Below are 16,352 nucleotides of genomic sequence, written 5' to 3' on the forward strand. Positions count from 1 at the left end.
GTCCTCCCCTTATCTCCGTGTCCAGCTCTGCCTCCCACTTCTCCCGTGTGTTGTCCAGCGGTGACCGTACCTATTCCAGTATTCGTCTGTATATGTCAGCGCAGTTAGCATCCCCTCATTCGCCAGAGGCCAGAGATCTGTCCCGTAGGGTGTGTCCTGGTAGCTGGGGGGGGGGGGGGGGGGGGGGGATGTTGCTGTCTCAGTGCGGAGGAAGTTCCTTAACTGCAAGTTGTGTAGCTTGTTCCCTTTCGGGAGCTGGAGTTCGTCTGTCAGTTCCCCCCCGAGTCACTTCCCTACCATCTACATACTTCCCCTACTCCTTCCTCCTTTCTCCACCTCTTAAAGGAGGCGTCTATCGTCACAGGGGTAAATCCATGGCTCTTGCAGATGAAGGCCATGGCTGACACTGCGACCAGCCCGAAGTGATGTCCAAGTTGCCTCCACGTTCTCAATGTGGCTACCACCACTGGGCTTCTTGAATGCTTGACTGGGGGGGGAAGGGGAGTGGCGCCGTGGCCAGTGCCCATCCAGGAACTCTCCTCTGCTTTGACCCAGTCTGCTCCTGGCTCTTTGACCCGTTACTCTTTCTGCAGTGACTGCCCAGTGGTAAAACAGGAGATTCGGAAGGGCCAGGCCTCCCCATATTCTTCATTCCCAAAAGGTCTTGATTAATTTGTCTACTTTGGTGAAGAAGGCCTTGGGGAGGGATCTGAACAGGAAGAGGAACCTAGGCAGTACGTTCATTGATCTTAATTGTCTGCACTCTCCCCGCTAGGGTGAGCGGGAGTGAGTCCCACCTCCGTAGGTCTCCCTTTGCCTCCTCTATCAGACTCGACAGGTTCCGTTTGTGGATCCATGTCCACTCCCCCCGGTGGGTTCATGGGGAAAATATCACTCCTGCTCAGGTTGAGTTTGTAACATGTGAAGGATCGGAATTCCCTTCGGAGTTCCATTATTCCTTCCATGCCGGCTGGAGACGGAGAGGAGCAGCTCACCTGCGTAGAGTGAGATTCTGTGCTAAAATCTGTTTCTTTTACCTGTTGCAGCAGATCACCTGATTTCTGGGTGTGATGTGGAGTATGTTTATTGCGGCACACAAGGATGGCCGAGAAGGTCTTTTCAATACTGTCACTGCTCACACATTCATACCGCCTGCCCCACACTGTGAACATGTTGGTAGAGATCACTGAGACGCAATCCGGAGATGGAGCACCTCTTTGACTTGTTTCATCTCTAAAACCCCAAGGACAACCAAGACTACTGATATCATCTCCAACCATCGTCCTGTTTCCCATCAGTTCATTCAGCATAGACCAGTAATTGAACCGGAAAGCATGAGAAATAGGAGCAGGAGTAGACGACACGCCCTTGTGAACCTGCTCCACCATTCAATCTGATCAAGGCAGATCCTCAGCCTCAATCCACTTTACTCCCCACTCCCTGTAGCCCTCGATTCCCTGACAGAACCCAAATCTCTCAATCCCAGCCTCAAAGAGAATCAATGATGGAGCATCCGGGATGTTCTAGGGTAGAGAATTCAAAGGACTCACAACCCTCCTGAATGAAGAAATTACTCATCCCAGACCCTTACCCTGAGACTGTGAAACTGTTCAGGGTCGAGCCGGTCAAACCCCTTCAGAAGCTTCAATGAGATCCTCTCTCATTCTTCAAAATCCTAGAGAATGTCGGTCCAGTTTACTGAGCCACTCATCAACATCTCACCACAGCAACCAATCGAGGGAGCCCCTCATTTATCCATTGAGACATCACTGGGGGACTAGGCAGCTAGGTGATGGTGGTGGCTGGGGAGTGGGTGGCGAGTGGGTGGGGGAGTGGGTGGAGGAGTGGGCGGGGGAGTGGGTGGAGAGTGGGTGGAGAGTGGCTGGGGGAGTGGGTCGGGAGTGGGTAGGGAATGGGGGAGTTAGTGGGGAGTGGGTGGGGGAGTGGGTGGGGGAGAGGGTGGGGGAGAGGGTGGGGGAGAGGGTGGGGGAGAGGGTGGGGGAGAGGGTGGGGGAGAGGGTGGGGGAGCGGGTGGAGAGTGGGTGGAGAGTGGGTGGAGAGTGGCTGGAGAGTGGCTGGGGGAGTGGGTGGAGAGTGGCTGGGGGAGTGGGTCGGGAGTGGGTAGGGAATGGGGGAGTTAGTGGGGAGTGGGTGGGGGAGAGGGTGGGGGAGTGGGTGGGGAGTGGGTGGGGAGTGGGTGGGGGAGTGGGTGGGGGTGTGGGTGGGGGTGTGGGGGTGTGGGTGGGGGAGTGGGTGGGGGAGTGGGTGGGGGAGTGGGTGGGGGAGTGGGTGGGGGTGGGGGTGGGGTGTGTGGAGTGGGTGGGGTGTGGGTGGGGGAGTGGGTGGGGGAGTGGGTGGGGTGTGGGTGTGGGTGGGGGTGTGGGTGGGGGAGTGGGTGTGGGTGTGGGTGGGGGTGGGGATGTGGAGTGGGTGGGGTGTGGGTGGGGGAGTGGGTGGGGGTGTGGGTGGGGGTGTGGGTAGGGGTGTGGGTGTGGGTGGTGGTGTGGGTGGGGGTGTGGGTGGGGGTGTGGGTGGGGGAGTAGGTGTGGGTGGGAAGTGGGAGGGGGTGTGGGTGGGGTGTGGGTGGTTGGGGGTGTGGGTGGTTGGGGGTGTGGGTGGGGGAGTGGGTGGGGGAGTGGGTGAGGGAGTGGGTGAGGGAGTGGGTGAGGGAGTGGGTGAGGGAGTGGGTGGAGTTGTGGGAGTGGGTGGGGGACTGGGTGGGGGAGTGGGTGGGGGTGTGGGTGGGGGTGTGGGCGGGGAGTGGGTGAGGTTGTGGGTGTGGGTGTGGGTGGGGGAGTGGGTGGGGGTGTGCGTGGGGGTGTGGGCGGGGAGTGGGTGAGGGAGTGGGTGGGAAGTGGGTGGGGGAGTGGGTGGGGGTGTGGGTGGGGGTGTGGGCGGGGAGTGGGTGAGGGAGTGGGTGGGAAGTGGGTGGGAAGTGGGTGGGGGAGTGGGTGGAGGTGTGGGTGAGGTGTGAGTGGGGGTGTGGATGGGTGGGAGTGTGGGTGTGGGTGGGGGTGTGGGTGGGGTGTGGGTGGGGACTGGCTTGGGGAGTGGCGGGGAGTGGCTGTGGATGAGGGAGTTGGTGTTGAGGGATGGTAGTAATGGAGGGAAAGGTTTGTGTGATAAAATCAGCATTTCACAGCACGTGGAGAAAGATTCAGCGCCAAATCCATGTTGTAATAATCTGGGGGGGGCGGGGGCAGTGGTTGGGTGGCAATGTCACTGGACCAGCAATCCAGAGCCCTGGGCTAATATTCTGAGGACACAGGTTCAAATCTCACGCACAGCAGATGGTGGAATTTAAATGCGATGAATAAACTCTGGAATTGAAAGCTTGTCTCAGTCATCGTAAGCCATGAACCTGTCACTGACTCATAAAAATCCATCTGGTTTACTAATGTCTCTCTCTGGGGCAGAAATTTGACATCCTTACCTCATCTGGCCCACATGTGACTCCAGCCCTGTGGTTAACCCTTAACTGCCCTCAAAAAGGTCCCGGTGAGCCACTCTATCCAAGGGCAATTAGAGATGGGTAACAAATTCTGCATTTGCCAATGATGCCCACATCCGATGAAAAGGAAAATGGGTAAAATTCATTACATCTGCGGTCTAATGGTGGTTATTGTAAACCGATGCCCTCTAGTCACTGTGACCAATCAGTGGTAATGATTTCCTCCCGTTTACTTTATCAAAATATCTCATTGTTTTAATCACCTCTTTTAGACTTTCTCTCAATGTTCTCTATTCTAATGAAAAGGACCCATCCTCATAACTAAATTCTCTTATCCCCTGGTATCAGCTCATGAGCAGTCAATAAACACTTTGTTCAACTATACAAGATGCAAAATCTCTTCATGAGACCTACCGGGCTACACACAACATCTTACTTCATGGAGGCAGCGATCTGAACAACCCAGAATATCACAGCAACCGGAGAAGAAGTTTGAAACGTGAAAGATTGAAAGAGCCGCACTCTGACCTGACAACAATGCTGCAAAGCAGGACTGGAAGCTGAAGACAGAAATAGATCTCCACACGGCAGCAGAAGACTCTATCAAACCTCATGGAGGTTCAGATTCAATATCCGGAAAATGCGGAGTCAGAGGACCGAGCACGGGGGAGCTAAAAAAAAAGGTTTCATTCTTGGCCAGAATGAGCTTGAAACAGCTTTAAAATCAGCAGCATTCAGAATTGCCATTTTAAAACACACTATGAACAGCACGAGTCCTGAGTCGGAACTTGAATACGTGGAGAATACGAGCTCGCTTCGATAGAAAAAAAAATGAAATAACAGATATTAAAGTCCGAAGATGTACAGATTAGGTACACATTCCCTGAACTGCAACAGCAGGTGGCAGTGCTGAGCCACCTGACTATGATTGAAGGCGGAATGATTGGAGTGTTTCAAACTGCAGGCAGGCAAAAAAAGGATGGATGAAAGATCAGAAAATGTAGATTTGGGGCTAAAGGCCAGGGAACGAGAAGAAAAATCACCAGATACCTCAAACGTACTGAGAACCATTGAGCCACTGAGAACACCATAATCCCAGTTTCAACACCATAATCCCAGTCAAGATCATATCAAAGCTCCAAAACCTAGGACTTGGCTCCTCACTCTGCAACTGGATACTCGACTTTCTGACCCATAGCCCACAATCAGGAAGAATAAACAACAACACCTCCTCTGCTATAGTTCTCAATACCGGGGCCCCGCAAGGCTGCGTACTTAGCCCCCTACTCTACTCCCTGTACACACACGACTACAGGAGTGAGATAGAGAACCGAGTGGAATGGTGTAACGATAACAATCTTTCCCTCAGTGGTAGCAAAACTAAGGATCTGTCATTGACTTCAAGAAGCAAAGTATCATACACACCCCTGTCAGCATCAACGGGGCCGAGGTGGAGATGGTTGACAGCTTCAAATTCCTAGGGGTGCACATGTCCAACAATCTGTCCTGGTCCACCCACGCCGACGCTACGACCAAGAAAGCACAACAGCGTCGAAACTTCCTCGGGAAACTAAGGAAATTCGGCATGTCCACCACTGACTCTTGCCAACTTTTACAGGTGCCATAGAAAGTATCCTATCTGGCTGCATCACAGCCTGGTATGGCAACTGCTCGGCCCAGGACCACAAGAAACTTCAGAGAGTCGTGAACACAGCCCAGTCCATCACACAAACCCGCCTCCCATCCATTGACTCCGTCTTCACCTCCCACTGCCTGGGGAAAGCGGGCAGCATAATCAAAGACCCCTCCTACCATAATCAAACTGGTGGCTTTAGAGAGGGTGCAGAAGAGATTTACCAGGATGTTGCCTGGTATGGAGGGCATTAGCTATGAGGAGAGGTTGAATAAACTTGGTTTGTTCTCACTGGAACAAAGGAGGTTGAGGGGCGACCTGATGGAGGTCTACAAAATTATGAGGGGCATAGACAGAGTGGATAGCCAGAGACTTTTTCCCAGGGTAGAGGGGTCAATTGACCGTTGGCAGTGACCCGCGATGGGCCAAGTGGCCGGCTGTTTTCGGCGGGTCCCACCGGCGTGAAATACACCAGATCCTTACCGGTGGGACCTGGCTCTGCAGGCGGCCTGCGGAGTACTTGGGAGGGGGTGTGCGTGGGGATCTGGCCCCGGGGGGGGGGGGACGCGAGCCTGTGCCGTGGGGGCACTCTTTCCCTCCGCGCTGGTCGGTGTAATGGTCCGCCATGGCCGGCGTGGAGAAGAACCCCCCCGGAACAGAGAATTTGGCCGTCAGCAAACAGCGTACCCCCTCCCGCTGCTGGAAACACGTGGCTGGGAGGGGGTAGGGGTGGAGAATCCCACCCATTTACCGTTAAACTATACAAAATTCAGAACCAGTTTACTCCACAAGTCCGGTGGTGGTGGCGACACTGCGGATCTGGGGACAGTGGAGTAGGTACAAGAAGGTGGAGAAGGGAGCGTTGGTCTGGACCCCGATATGTAACAAATACAGGTTTATCCCGGGTAGGATGGATAGTGGGTTCCAGAGCTGGCAGAGGGCAGGCATCAGAAGGATGGGAGATCTGTTCATAGACGGAAGCTTTCCCAGTTTGAAGGCACTAGAGGATAAATTTAATCTGCCACCAGGAAATGCCTTTAAATATCTACAAGTACGGGCCTTCCTGGAAAAACAGGTAGCGGCCTTTCCGACGCTGCCGCCACTGAGGATACAGGACAGGGTGGCCTCCGGCACCTTGGTGGGGGAGGGGAAGGTGTCGGATATCTACCAGGAACTACAGGAGGCGGAGGAAACCCCGGTGGAGGAACTCAAGGGCAAGTGGGAGGAGGAGCTAGGTGAGGAGTTGGAAGCGGGTCTGTGGGCAGAGGTCCTGGGCAGGGTTAATTCCTCCTCATGTGCCAGGCTCAGGATAATTCAATTTAAGGTGGTCCATTGGGCACACATGACGGCAGCGAGAATGAGCAAGTATTTTGGGGTAAAAGACAGTTGTGTGAGGTGCAAGGGCAGCCCTGCAAACCATGTCCACATGTTTGGGTATGTCCAGAGCTTAGAGAGTTCTGGCAAGGGTTCGCGAGGGCAATGTCCAAGGTGCTTAACACACGGATGGTGCCGAGTCCAGAGATAGCGATCTTTGGGGTGTCAGATGACCCGGGAGTTCAGGGGGCGAAAGAGGCCGACGTCTTGACCTTTGCCTCCCTCGCAGCCCGGAGACGGATTTTATTAATGTGGAGTGACTCGAAGCCCCCAAGTGTAGAGACTTGGGTTACCGACATGGCTGGGTTTCTCAGCCTCGAGAAAATAAAGTCTGCCTTAAGAGGGTCTACGCTAGGGGTCTCTCGGAGGTGGCAGCCGTTCGTCTACTTTCTCGGGGAAAATGAAAATGTCAGCAGCAGCAGCAATCCGTAGGGGGGGTGGCGGGTGGGTGGAGGGGGGGGGGGGAGGGAGTGCTTCGTTGGGATGGTGTGGGGTGACTGGGTCGCGTGGGGTAATGTCTATTTAATTGTTATTGTATATTCTCTTTTTATACTATGTTAATGTTCACTCTAGTTTGTTTTGTTATTATGGTTACTACTGTTTTATTATGAAAAGTTCTGCAGAACCTTAATAAAAATACTTTAAAAAAACAATTCAGAACCAGTTCATGAGACCTACCAATCTGCACACATCCTACAATAGACTGGACACCATTCTGGGAGTACCGCCTACCCAGGGAATTTTTGTGCTCTGTGCCTTTGGTCATAAAGCCCAGGCACCCACATTCTGAGAGTCCAGGAATACTCTGGGAGTACGGAATATTTATTGCCCTCTTTTTTTGAAATGAACATCTCTTACCTTGGACTGTGACCTGAATACTGGGTATGCTACAGTGCACACTTTGTTGTTGGGCCATCTATCCAAATTGTTGCAATCAATTTTCACTTCGGTATCATCCTGTAAAAAGACACGGCACAGGTTGGTCCCCAATGACAATGCTTTGCGATGAGAAGCCCCCACTCGGGGGGGAGTATCACTGGACTGGGAGCAGCAGTGTGACTGCAGGCTGCAATAAGCCACGAGGCACAACGACCGAGCGGACAAGGTTTGGTGACGGAAAATAAATTCACTTCTTGGCCTAAAGTCATCAGGCCTTCATTTGTAAAACAGGCACAGCGCCGTAATAACATAATTTCACTTCCCTGGGCGGCTCCGGGCAGGATTTCGTGGCCCCGTCGTGGCGGGGGGAGGGGCTGGAAATGTGGCGAGCCGTTCAAGAGTCTATTGGTTTTGGTGGGACTGTAAAATCCCGCTAGTGGGAGGGGCTGTAAAATCCCGCCCTTAGTGCCTGAGCCCGAAATAGAGTGGGAGGAGCATAAACAAACAGCACAGAGCAGTTGGGCCGAATGGCCTGATTCCATACTGTAAATTCTACGTTTACCTTTAAGGCCTGAAATCTGTCCGCAACTGAATTTTTAATTCGTTCTTTGGGATGTAGGCATCACTGGCTGGCCCAGCATTTGTTGCCCATCCCTAATTGCCCTTGAACTGAGTTCATGGCTTGGCCATTTCAATGGGGGGCAGTTAAGAGTCAACTGCATCGCTGTGTGGGTCTGGAGTCACATGGAGGCCAGACCGGTTAAGGAGGGCAGATTTCCTTCCCTAAAGGACGTTAGTGAACCAGGTGGGTTTGTACAACATTCGGCAAAGGTTTCGTGGTCATCATTAGACTTTTAATTCTTGATTTTTTAAAATTGAATTCAAATTTCACCATCTGCTGTGGTGGGATTCGAACCCAGGTCCCCAGAACAGTACCCTGGGTCTCTGGATTGGTGGTCCAGTGACAATACCGCTACACCACTGCCTCCCCAAATCTGGGCCACAACTCTGTGGTCCTTCTGTCAGCTGGGTGAGGCCACTGCAAACATTGCTTGTCGCAGACGTGGGGTGGTGCTCTGTGGCACACATAATGGAAATAACAGCCACCTTGAATGGTGCAACTATCAACTCCGCCTCGCAGTATCAACCGCCCCGTTACAACCCGTTAGACACCCACCCACAAGGCACAACTTGAGATCACTCAGCACCTGACAGCGGCATTTCAATGGTTAAATCCTTTTCATTCAACTTGATTATGTTTTATAAAATTGACCTATTTAAAGGAGATAGTTCTTGCCAGTGAAGGGGTTGGTGGGTGATGGGGGCGTCACGGTAGGAGGTGCTTGGGGAATGGATCACTTTGGGTTAATATTCAGCACTGAACAAGGTGGTGTGTTGACCCAGTGTCTGTCGGCTCGTTCACTGGCTGATGTCAGCAGAGCGACTCCGCAGTAACCTCGCAACACAAGACAACAGGTCGCTACGAGGAGTCTGGGAAAGGATTGGAAATGAGATGCAAGACAGAGAGCTTCAAACAAAAATTAGACAGAAGACCAAAGAGGGGAGCGAAATATATTTTTGCAATGTAACTGCTCCCCAACAGTATTGCCCTTGATGAGGAAACAATCCATTCCTTTTAGGTCGAGCAGGCTTTACTCAGGAATGCGTGATGCAAAGTCTGTACATTAACAAAAACCCAGGTTTTTAAGCATGACTTTATTCTTTAATATCAACTCTTTTGGATTGCCATACACTGACATACGATCTAGTCAGGATTCTGCATCTATGGCACAATGGACAGGGTGGACTCAGCTTGCCAAGGAGCTTTAGTGAGTGGCAATATTCCAGGGAGGTAGATGATTTCCTGCACTATCGCCAGCCAACTGGGAAGATGTGAGTGGAGGATCACAGGGGTTAGTACTGTTGCTTCACAGCTCCAGGGTCCCAGGTTCGATTCCCGGCTTGGGTCACTATCTGTGCGGTGCCTGCACATTCTCCCCGTGTCCGCATGTGTTTCCTCCGGGTGCTCCGGTTTCCTCCCACAGTCCAAAGATGTGCCGGTTAGGTGGATTGGCCACGCTAAATTGCCGTTAGTGTCCAAAAAAGGTTAGATGGGGTTACTGGGTTACGGGGATAGGGTGGAGGTATGGGCTTAAGTAGGATGCTCTTTCCGAGGGCCGGTGCAGACTCGATGAGCCGAATGGCCTTCTTCTGCACTGTAAATTCTATGATCCTGAATAATCTCTTACCTTCTGTACGATGGTTGCAAACTGCAGGTTGCGGGAGAAGGTGACGTTGAGAATGGTGCTGTACGCATTCTCTCGCGTGTTCTCCAGCCAGGCATCCAAAGAGATTCTCCTTCTTGTGTTTACAACAGTGAAGGGAAATTGCCTGAAAAAGAGTTATGTTATGTTTCACTGCCAGATCACATCACCGCCGTTTTATGACATTTTTACAACAGGTCTTGGCAGGGTTGTTCCTCACTGCAGAACATTTCCACCAATGGGTGGCCCCATGCTGACCACTTACAGAATTCCAGCTGATAACAAAAACCTCATTCTCGGCTGATAGGCATCACTCAAGGCCACAACCCACATTCAGCAGCTTCCCTCACAATTTGAAGCAACCTGGGGGTAATGTCTTACTAAGATCGCTGTTCTGAGGTCTAGCCACTGCTCACTGGTTGTAGCACTGTGATGCTAACACAAGTACATAGATACATAGAAGATAGGGGCAGGAGGAGGCCTTTTGGTCCTTCCAGCCTGCTCCGCCATTCATCACGATCATGGCTGATCATCCAACTCAATAACCTAATCCTGCTTTCTCTTATAACCTTTGATCCCATTCTCAGCAAGTGCTAAATCTAGCCGCCTCTTGAATATATTCAATGCTTTAGCATAAACCAGTTCCTGTGGTAATGAATTCCACAGGCTCACCACTCTTTGGGTGAAGAAATATCTCCTCATCTCTGTCCGAAATGGTTGACCGTGAATCCTCAGACTCTGACCCCTGGTTCTGGACACACCCACCATCAGGAACATCTACCCTGTCTAGTCACGTAGCTGCAGTACCAGTGGATGCAGGACAGAGGAGACCTCAGCAGGGGAGGGGAAGGGAAAGGAGGACACTGTGGGCGCATGCGCAGTTGGCGTCTTTTCCCTCAGCCGCCCCGCAAGACGTGGCGGCTTGATCTTGCTGGGCGGCGGAGGGGAAAGAGTGCGTCCATTTTGGACGCAAGCCCGACGATCGGTGGGCACCGATCGCGGGCCTGTCCCCTCCGGAGCACAGTCGCGGTGCTCCCGTCCCAATCGGACCCCTGGATGCCCCAAACGGGCATCCGGCGCCCGTTTCACGAATGCAGCGACCAGGTGTGGTTGCTGCCGTGTTCAAACGGGCGTGAAGGCCCGGCCGCTCGGCCCATCGGCCTCGGAGAATCGCCGCTCGTCGTAAAAAACGTCAAGCGGCGATTTGTGGCGTGGGTAGAATAGCGGGAGGGCGTGAACAATGTCAGGAGGCCCTCCCGCTATTCTCCCACCCGGCGTGGGGGGGCGGAGAATCGCGCCCAGGAGAAACACATGACTGCCTGATTATCAAATTAATAGATGTTGAACTCCCCTTAACTACATTGTACAGAGCTAGTTACTCACCGAGAGCCAGAAATATCAGCACGAGCTCGCAGCACCAGATCTGGCACACAGTGTTCATCTTCTCCGCAATCACTCCAAAAGGTGAGCTGTATTGGAACCAAGCAAACCAGTAAACCAGGAGCAGCTCACTCTGAACAGATCCACAATGCTCAGATACCCCCAGGGCAAGGAACCCCGAAAGGGACTGCATTGATTGACAATGGCATATTTCGGTTCAGTCCTTGACCCATCCCACTCCAACACAAACCCACCATTGGCTCACAATTAATAAAAAAAACAAATGACAAGAAGGAATAGCATTTACTTAGCACCTTTCACGACCTCCGGATGTCCCAAAACGTTTTGAAGCCAGTGAAGTGCTTTTGACGTGTGTAGTCGCCGTTGTAGTGTGAGGAATGGGGCAGCTAATTTACGCACAGCAAGATCCCACAAACAGCACCGAGGTCAGTGGATATTGACCAGGACCCCGGCTATAAATGCATCATCAGAATAGTGTTGTGTGGGGCAGCACGGTGGCACAGTGGTTAGCATTGCTGCCTACGGCGCTGAGGACCTGGGTTCGAATCCCGGCCCTGGGTCACTGTCTGTAAGGAGTTTGCACATTCTCCCCGTGTCTGCGTGGGTTTCGCCCCCACAACCCAAAGATGTGCAGGGTAGGTGGATTGGCCACGTTAAATTGCCCCTTAATTGGAAAAAATAATTGGGTATTCTAAATTTAAAAAAAAAGAATAGTGTTGTGGCATTTTTTATATCCACTTGAGGGATCGGATGGGACCTCAGTTTAATGTCTGATCTGACAGTGCAGCACTCCCTCAGTAGTGCACTGGCATTGCCAGCCCAGATGCTTGTGCTCAAGTCTCCGGAGTGAGACTCGAACCCACAAGCTTCTGTCCAGGGAGAGCCATGGCTCTTCGCTGAAGGCCAACTGGAACCACAGAACTGTAGGCAAGAAGGGGGAGGGGGGGGGGGGGGGGGGGGACAAGGAGGGGATGGGCTGCTTTATCCCAAGTGCAGTGACTGGAATGCCCTCACTGTTCCCCGAGGGAATTCCATTGGCAGACTGGTCAACATTCCATCATTAAAGACACATTAACGAGTTTAACTCATCTGCGCTCCTGGCGATTGAGCAGCTGCACAATGGCTGCCATGCGCGCGCAGCGAACAAGTTATTGTCCACCAAGAAGAAAGCGCAGTTCTTGGAGATGTTTCAAAGTGGCGTTGGAGCGTTACATAAATCCACAAATCACGGACGGACTAAGATCAGCTAACTCTGCGTAAACTGGGATCAGATCGAGGGCTTTCCTAGTCTGTGTGGCTGCATGTCACGCCACAGGGTGCTTATAAAAACTGATCAACCAGGAGAGTGATTAAAGGGCACACTGACAGCAGAACTGATGTCAGACATCAATCCGAATGTGACTGGATAATTGAGATGGTATGAGAGGGGGGGGGGGGGGTTGGCGAACGCAAAGTTGGACATTTGCCTCACTCGATGAAATCAGCCCAATTCAGCCTGAAGCACTTTTGATTCTGGCACTCGCACTTTCTTTTCAATCAGTCAGGGATTTGGGATATTCGAGAGACAGGTCCAGCCCAGCTGCGGGGATGGTTGGTCAGGCATTGGTTGTAGTGAGGGTGGATGAGTGGGGGGGGGGGGGGGGGGGGTCGCAGAGGAATCGCCTGCTTGAAGGCTGAGGTGATGGCTTAAATAAGCTTTCCAATGTTGAAGTCATTCTGTAAACATACTGGCTTCCTGCCTTAAGGACAATCCACCTTCTCTTCTGCAAGCGAGCGACACATGCCGCAATTTTGTGGTGGGATAAATATTTAGGATTAGACCGTTGCTGGAGATGGAGACTGAATTCCCGTATAGAGGGCATCACCTGAGTGTTCTGCTGTATTTCAGGTGGTTGACCTGTTGGACTCGATAACTTTATCACCCACAGAGCGCTCAGCTGAAGTCGCCGAGTTACCGATAGTGGAGAATCCATGTGGAATTTATTGTAAGCCATGAGGTTTATTTCATTTTTCTTATTAAACGTCTACATGCATTAAAGTTTAAACGACAATTAATTTGGTGTGGGACTGGAGTCTCATATAATGCCAAACGCAGAAAGGATAGTCAGTTCCCTCCAATGAGGGTTTTTACAACAATCCGACCATCAGTTTATTATTGCTAAACACGTCTTATCCCCAGCTTTTTAAGAAACTGAATTTGATTTGCCATGGTGGGATTGGCACTCTTAATCCAGGCCTGTAGATTACTAGTCCATTTACACAACCACAACATGACCACACCCCTGTTTTAGAGTTAGGTTTCCATGCGTAAGCAACATCCTAAAGATGTTTGTGACTAGCGCCTCTATTTAGTGCTTTAGCGAAATAACTACAAATTCTCCCCACATCTGAGCATCGATGTACCATTCCACAGCTATTAATAATCTTTATTATTGTCACAGGTAGACTTACATTAACACTGCAATGAAGTTACTGTGAAAATCCCCTAGTCGCCACACTCCAGCGCCTGTTCGGGTACACAGAGGGAGAATTCAGAATGTCCAAATTACCTAACCTGCCCGTCTTTCAGGACTTGTGGGAGGAAACCGGAGCACCCGGAGGAAACCCACATGTGGTGGTATGATTTGCATAGCTGTCTGCCATTGGTGCAGAACACCGGCTTACCATTGGCCCTGGTCGGTCATGTGCCTCTCGACCGATTGGTTGAGACCAGTCATGTGATGGCTCTCTGATTGGTCGAGAGGCTGAATTAACCACGCCTCCATACCGAGGTATAAATAGTCAGAACGCACGGCGATCGTCCATTTATTGTAGTCGACCGCAGGGCTAAGTTCTAGCTTATTAAAGCCTAACTTTTGTACAGCAACTCGTCTCGCGTTCAATTGATGGCTCATCAATTTAATAAGTTAGATTTTTGAAGATGGAGTTCCGGATCAAGCCCGAATGCCTCCGCATCAGCCCCCAAACTCAGAACGCTGCAGAGATTTTTCAACATTGGCTGGCATGTCTCGAAGGATACCTGGAATCTGCAACCAGCCCCCCCACCATGGCACAGTAGCTTCACATCCTCCACTCCAGCGTAGGCATAGCAGCCTACGCATTGATCAAGGAAGAGAAAGATTATGATGCCGCCATGCTTAAGCTGAATGGACAATTCCTTAAACCAGTCAACAGAGTATTCGCCCGACATCTGCTGGCCACCAGACAACAGCTCCCCGGTGACTCATTAGACCAATTTTACCAGGCCCTCGCTATCCTGGGGAGGAATTGCTCCTGCCTCCAAATTTCAGCTACGGAGCACATGGAACTGCTGATCAGAGATGCTTACGTGGCTGGGATGCAGTCCCCCGCTATCCGCCAGCGGATGCTGGAGAAAGACGACCTCAGCCTAACTGAGGCACGGACTCTCTCCGCCTCCCTGGAGGTCGCCGATTTAAACGCCCGCGCCTATGTCCTCAGCCGCGCTGCACCACCCTGGACCTCCTGGCACGCTTCCCCACCGCCATCCGCCGCTCCCGACCTCCCTCAGGCCTACGCCGTGGGACGCCCCGACAAGTCCGCGGGGCCCTGCTGCTATTGTGGGTTCACGAAACACCCTCGCCCGCGCTTCCCAGCCCGCTCCGCCCTCTGTAAAAGCTGCGGGAAGAAGGGCCACTTCTCCTCCGTCTGCCAGGTCAAAACGGTCGCTGCTGTTCCGCGCAGCGACCAGGGATCCCCCCCCTCCGGGCCCTTGCTGGCCCCTCCAGTACGCCGTGCCAATCTCTCCCCCCTGCCCCCGGGCCCCTGCGCCCTGCCTGCGCGCCTCTCTCTCTCCTCCGGGCCCTTCCGGGCCCCTCCAGTACGCCGCGCCGACCTCTCCCCCGCCCCCGGGCCCCTGCGCCCGGCCTGCGTGCTTCTCTCTCTCCTCCGGGCCCTTCCGGGCCCCTCCAGTGCACCGCGCAACTGTCCACTCGCCGCCCCCGGGCCCCTGCACCTGGCCTGCGCGCCTCTCTGCCCCCGCTCCCAGCCGCTCGGTTCAGCTCGCCGGCACCGCTAACTCCGCCCCCCTCAACCACAAGGGCCCCACAGGCGCCGCCATCTTGGGGCGCCGACTCCACGTGCGGGTCGTGGGCGCTGGCATCTTGGGGAGCCGACCCCACGTGCGGGTCCTGGGCGCTGGCATCTTGGGGAGCCGACCCCACGTGCGGATCCTGGGCTCCACATGCGGGTCCTGGGCGCCGCCATCTTGGGGCCCCGACTCCACGTGCGGATCCTGGGCACCATCTTCCGGGACTGGCACGCAAGGTTCTTCCAGCATCTACTCGGACGACGACGACGAATATGGATTTTCTTCACGGCTCGCGGCCATTCAGCTCGACCAGTCACGTCCACGCACGCTCCCCAAAACGACAACATTGATCTACCTCAACGGCCATGAGACGGGCTGCCTGCTGGACTCCGTGAGCACGGAAAGCTTTGTTCACCCTGCCACGGTAAGACGCTGCGCGCTCCCTGTCCATCCTGTAAAACACAAAATCAGGTTAGCCTCAGGATCGCACTCTGTCCGCATCACCGGCTGCTGCATCGCAGACCTCACGGTCCAAGGGAAGGTTTTTAAAAATTATAAACTCCTTGTCCTCCCTGACCTTTGCGCACCGGCACTCCTAGGACTGGACTTCCAGTGCAACTTGCAGAGCTTGACCTTCCAATTCGGCGGCCTATACCCCCCTCACTGCCTGCAGCCTCGTGCCCCTCAAAGTGGACCCCCCCTCCTTGTTTGCTAATCTCACCCCCGATTGCAAACCCGTCGCGACACGGAGCAGACTGTACAGCGCCCAGGACCGGACCTTCATCAGGTCCGAGGTCCAGAGGTTGCTGAAGGAAGGGGTCATCGAGGGCAGCAACAGTCCCTGGCGAGCCCAAGTGCTGGTGGTCCGGACTGGGGAGAAAAACCGGATGGTCATCGACTATAGCCAGACCATCAACCGGTTTACGCAACTGGACGCGTATCCTCTCCCCCGTATTTCCACCATGGTAAACGATATCGCAAAATACAAAGTCTTCTCCACTGTGGACCTTAAGTCCGCTTATCACCAGCTCCCCATCCGCGCGAGTGACCGCAAGTACACTGCGTTCGAGGCTGATGGGCGCCTCTACCACTTCCTTAGGGTTCCATTTGGTGTCACAAATGGGGTCTCGGTCTTCCAACGGGAGATGGACCGAATGGTTGACAAGTACGGATTATGGGCTACCTTCCCGTACCTCGATAATGTCACCATCTGCGGCCACGACCAGCAGGACCATGACGCCAATCTCCAGAAATTCCTCCAAACCGCAAAACTCCTTAACCTCACATACAATAAGGATAAGT

The 16,352-nt window shown here is 53.1% G+C and overlaps 1 protein-coding gene across 1 annotated transcript in view; it reads right to left on the reverse strand.

The window, feature by feature from the left end:
* Nucleotides 1–16,352, reverse strand: part of itga11a (integrin, alpha 11a) — a 209,188-nt gene that overhangs the window by 43,316 nt on the left and 149,520 nt on the right. Inside the window, 3 exon segments of the mRNA XM_038813203.1 lie at nucleotides 7,317–7,415; nucleotides 9,587–9,728; nucleotides 10,985–11,070. Of these exon segments, the coding sequence (XP_038669131.1) occupies nucleotides 7,317–7,415; nucleotides 9,587–9,728; nucleotides 10,985–11,070 (327 nt within the window).

This window comes from Scyliorhinus canicula, chromosome 12, assembly GCF_902713615.1.
Source record: "Scyliorhinus canicula chromosome 12, sScyCan1.1, whole genome shotgun sequence".
NCBI lineage: Eukaryota > Metazoa > Chordata > Chondrichthyes > Carcharhiniformes > Scyliorhinidae > Scyliorhinus > Scyliorhinus canicula.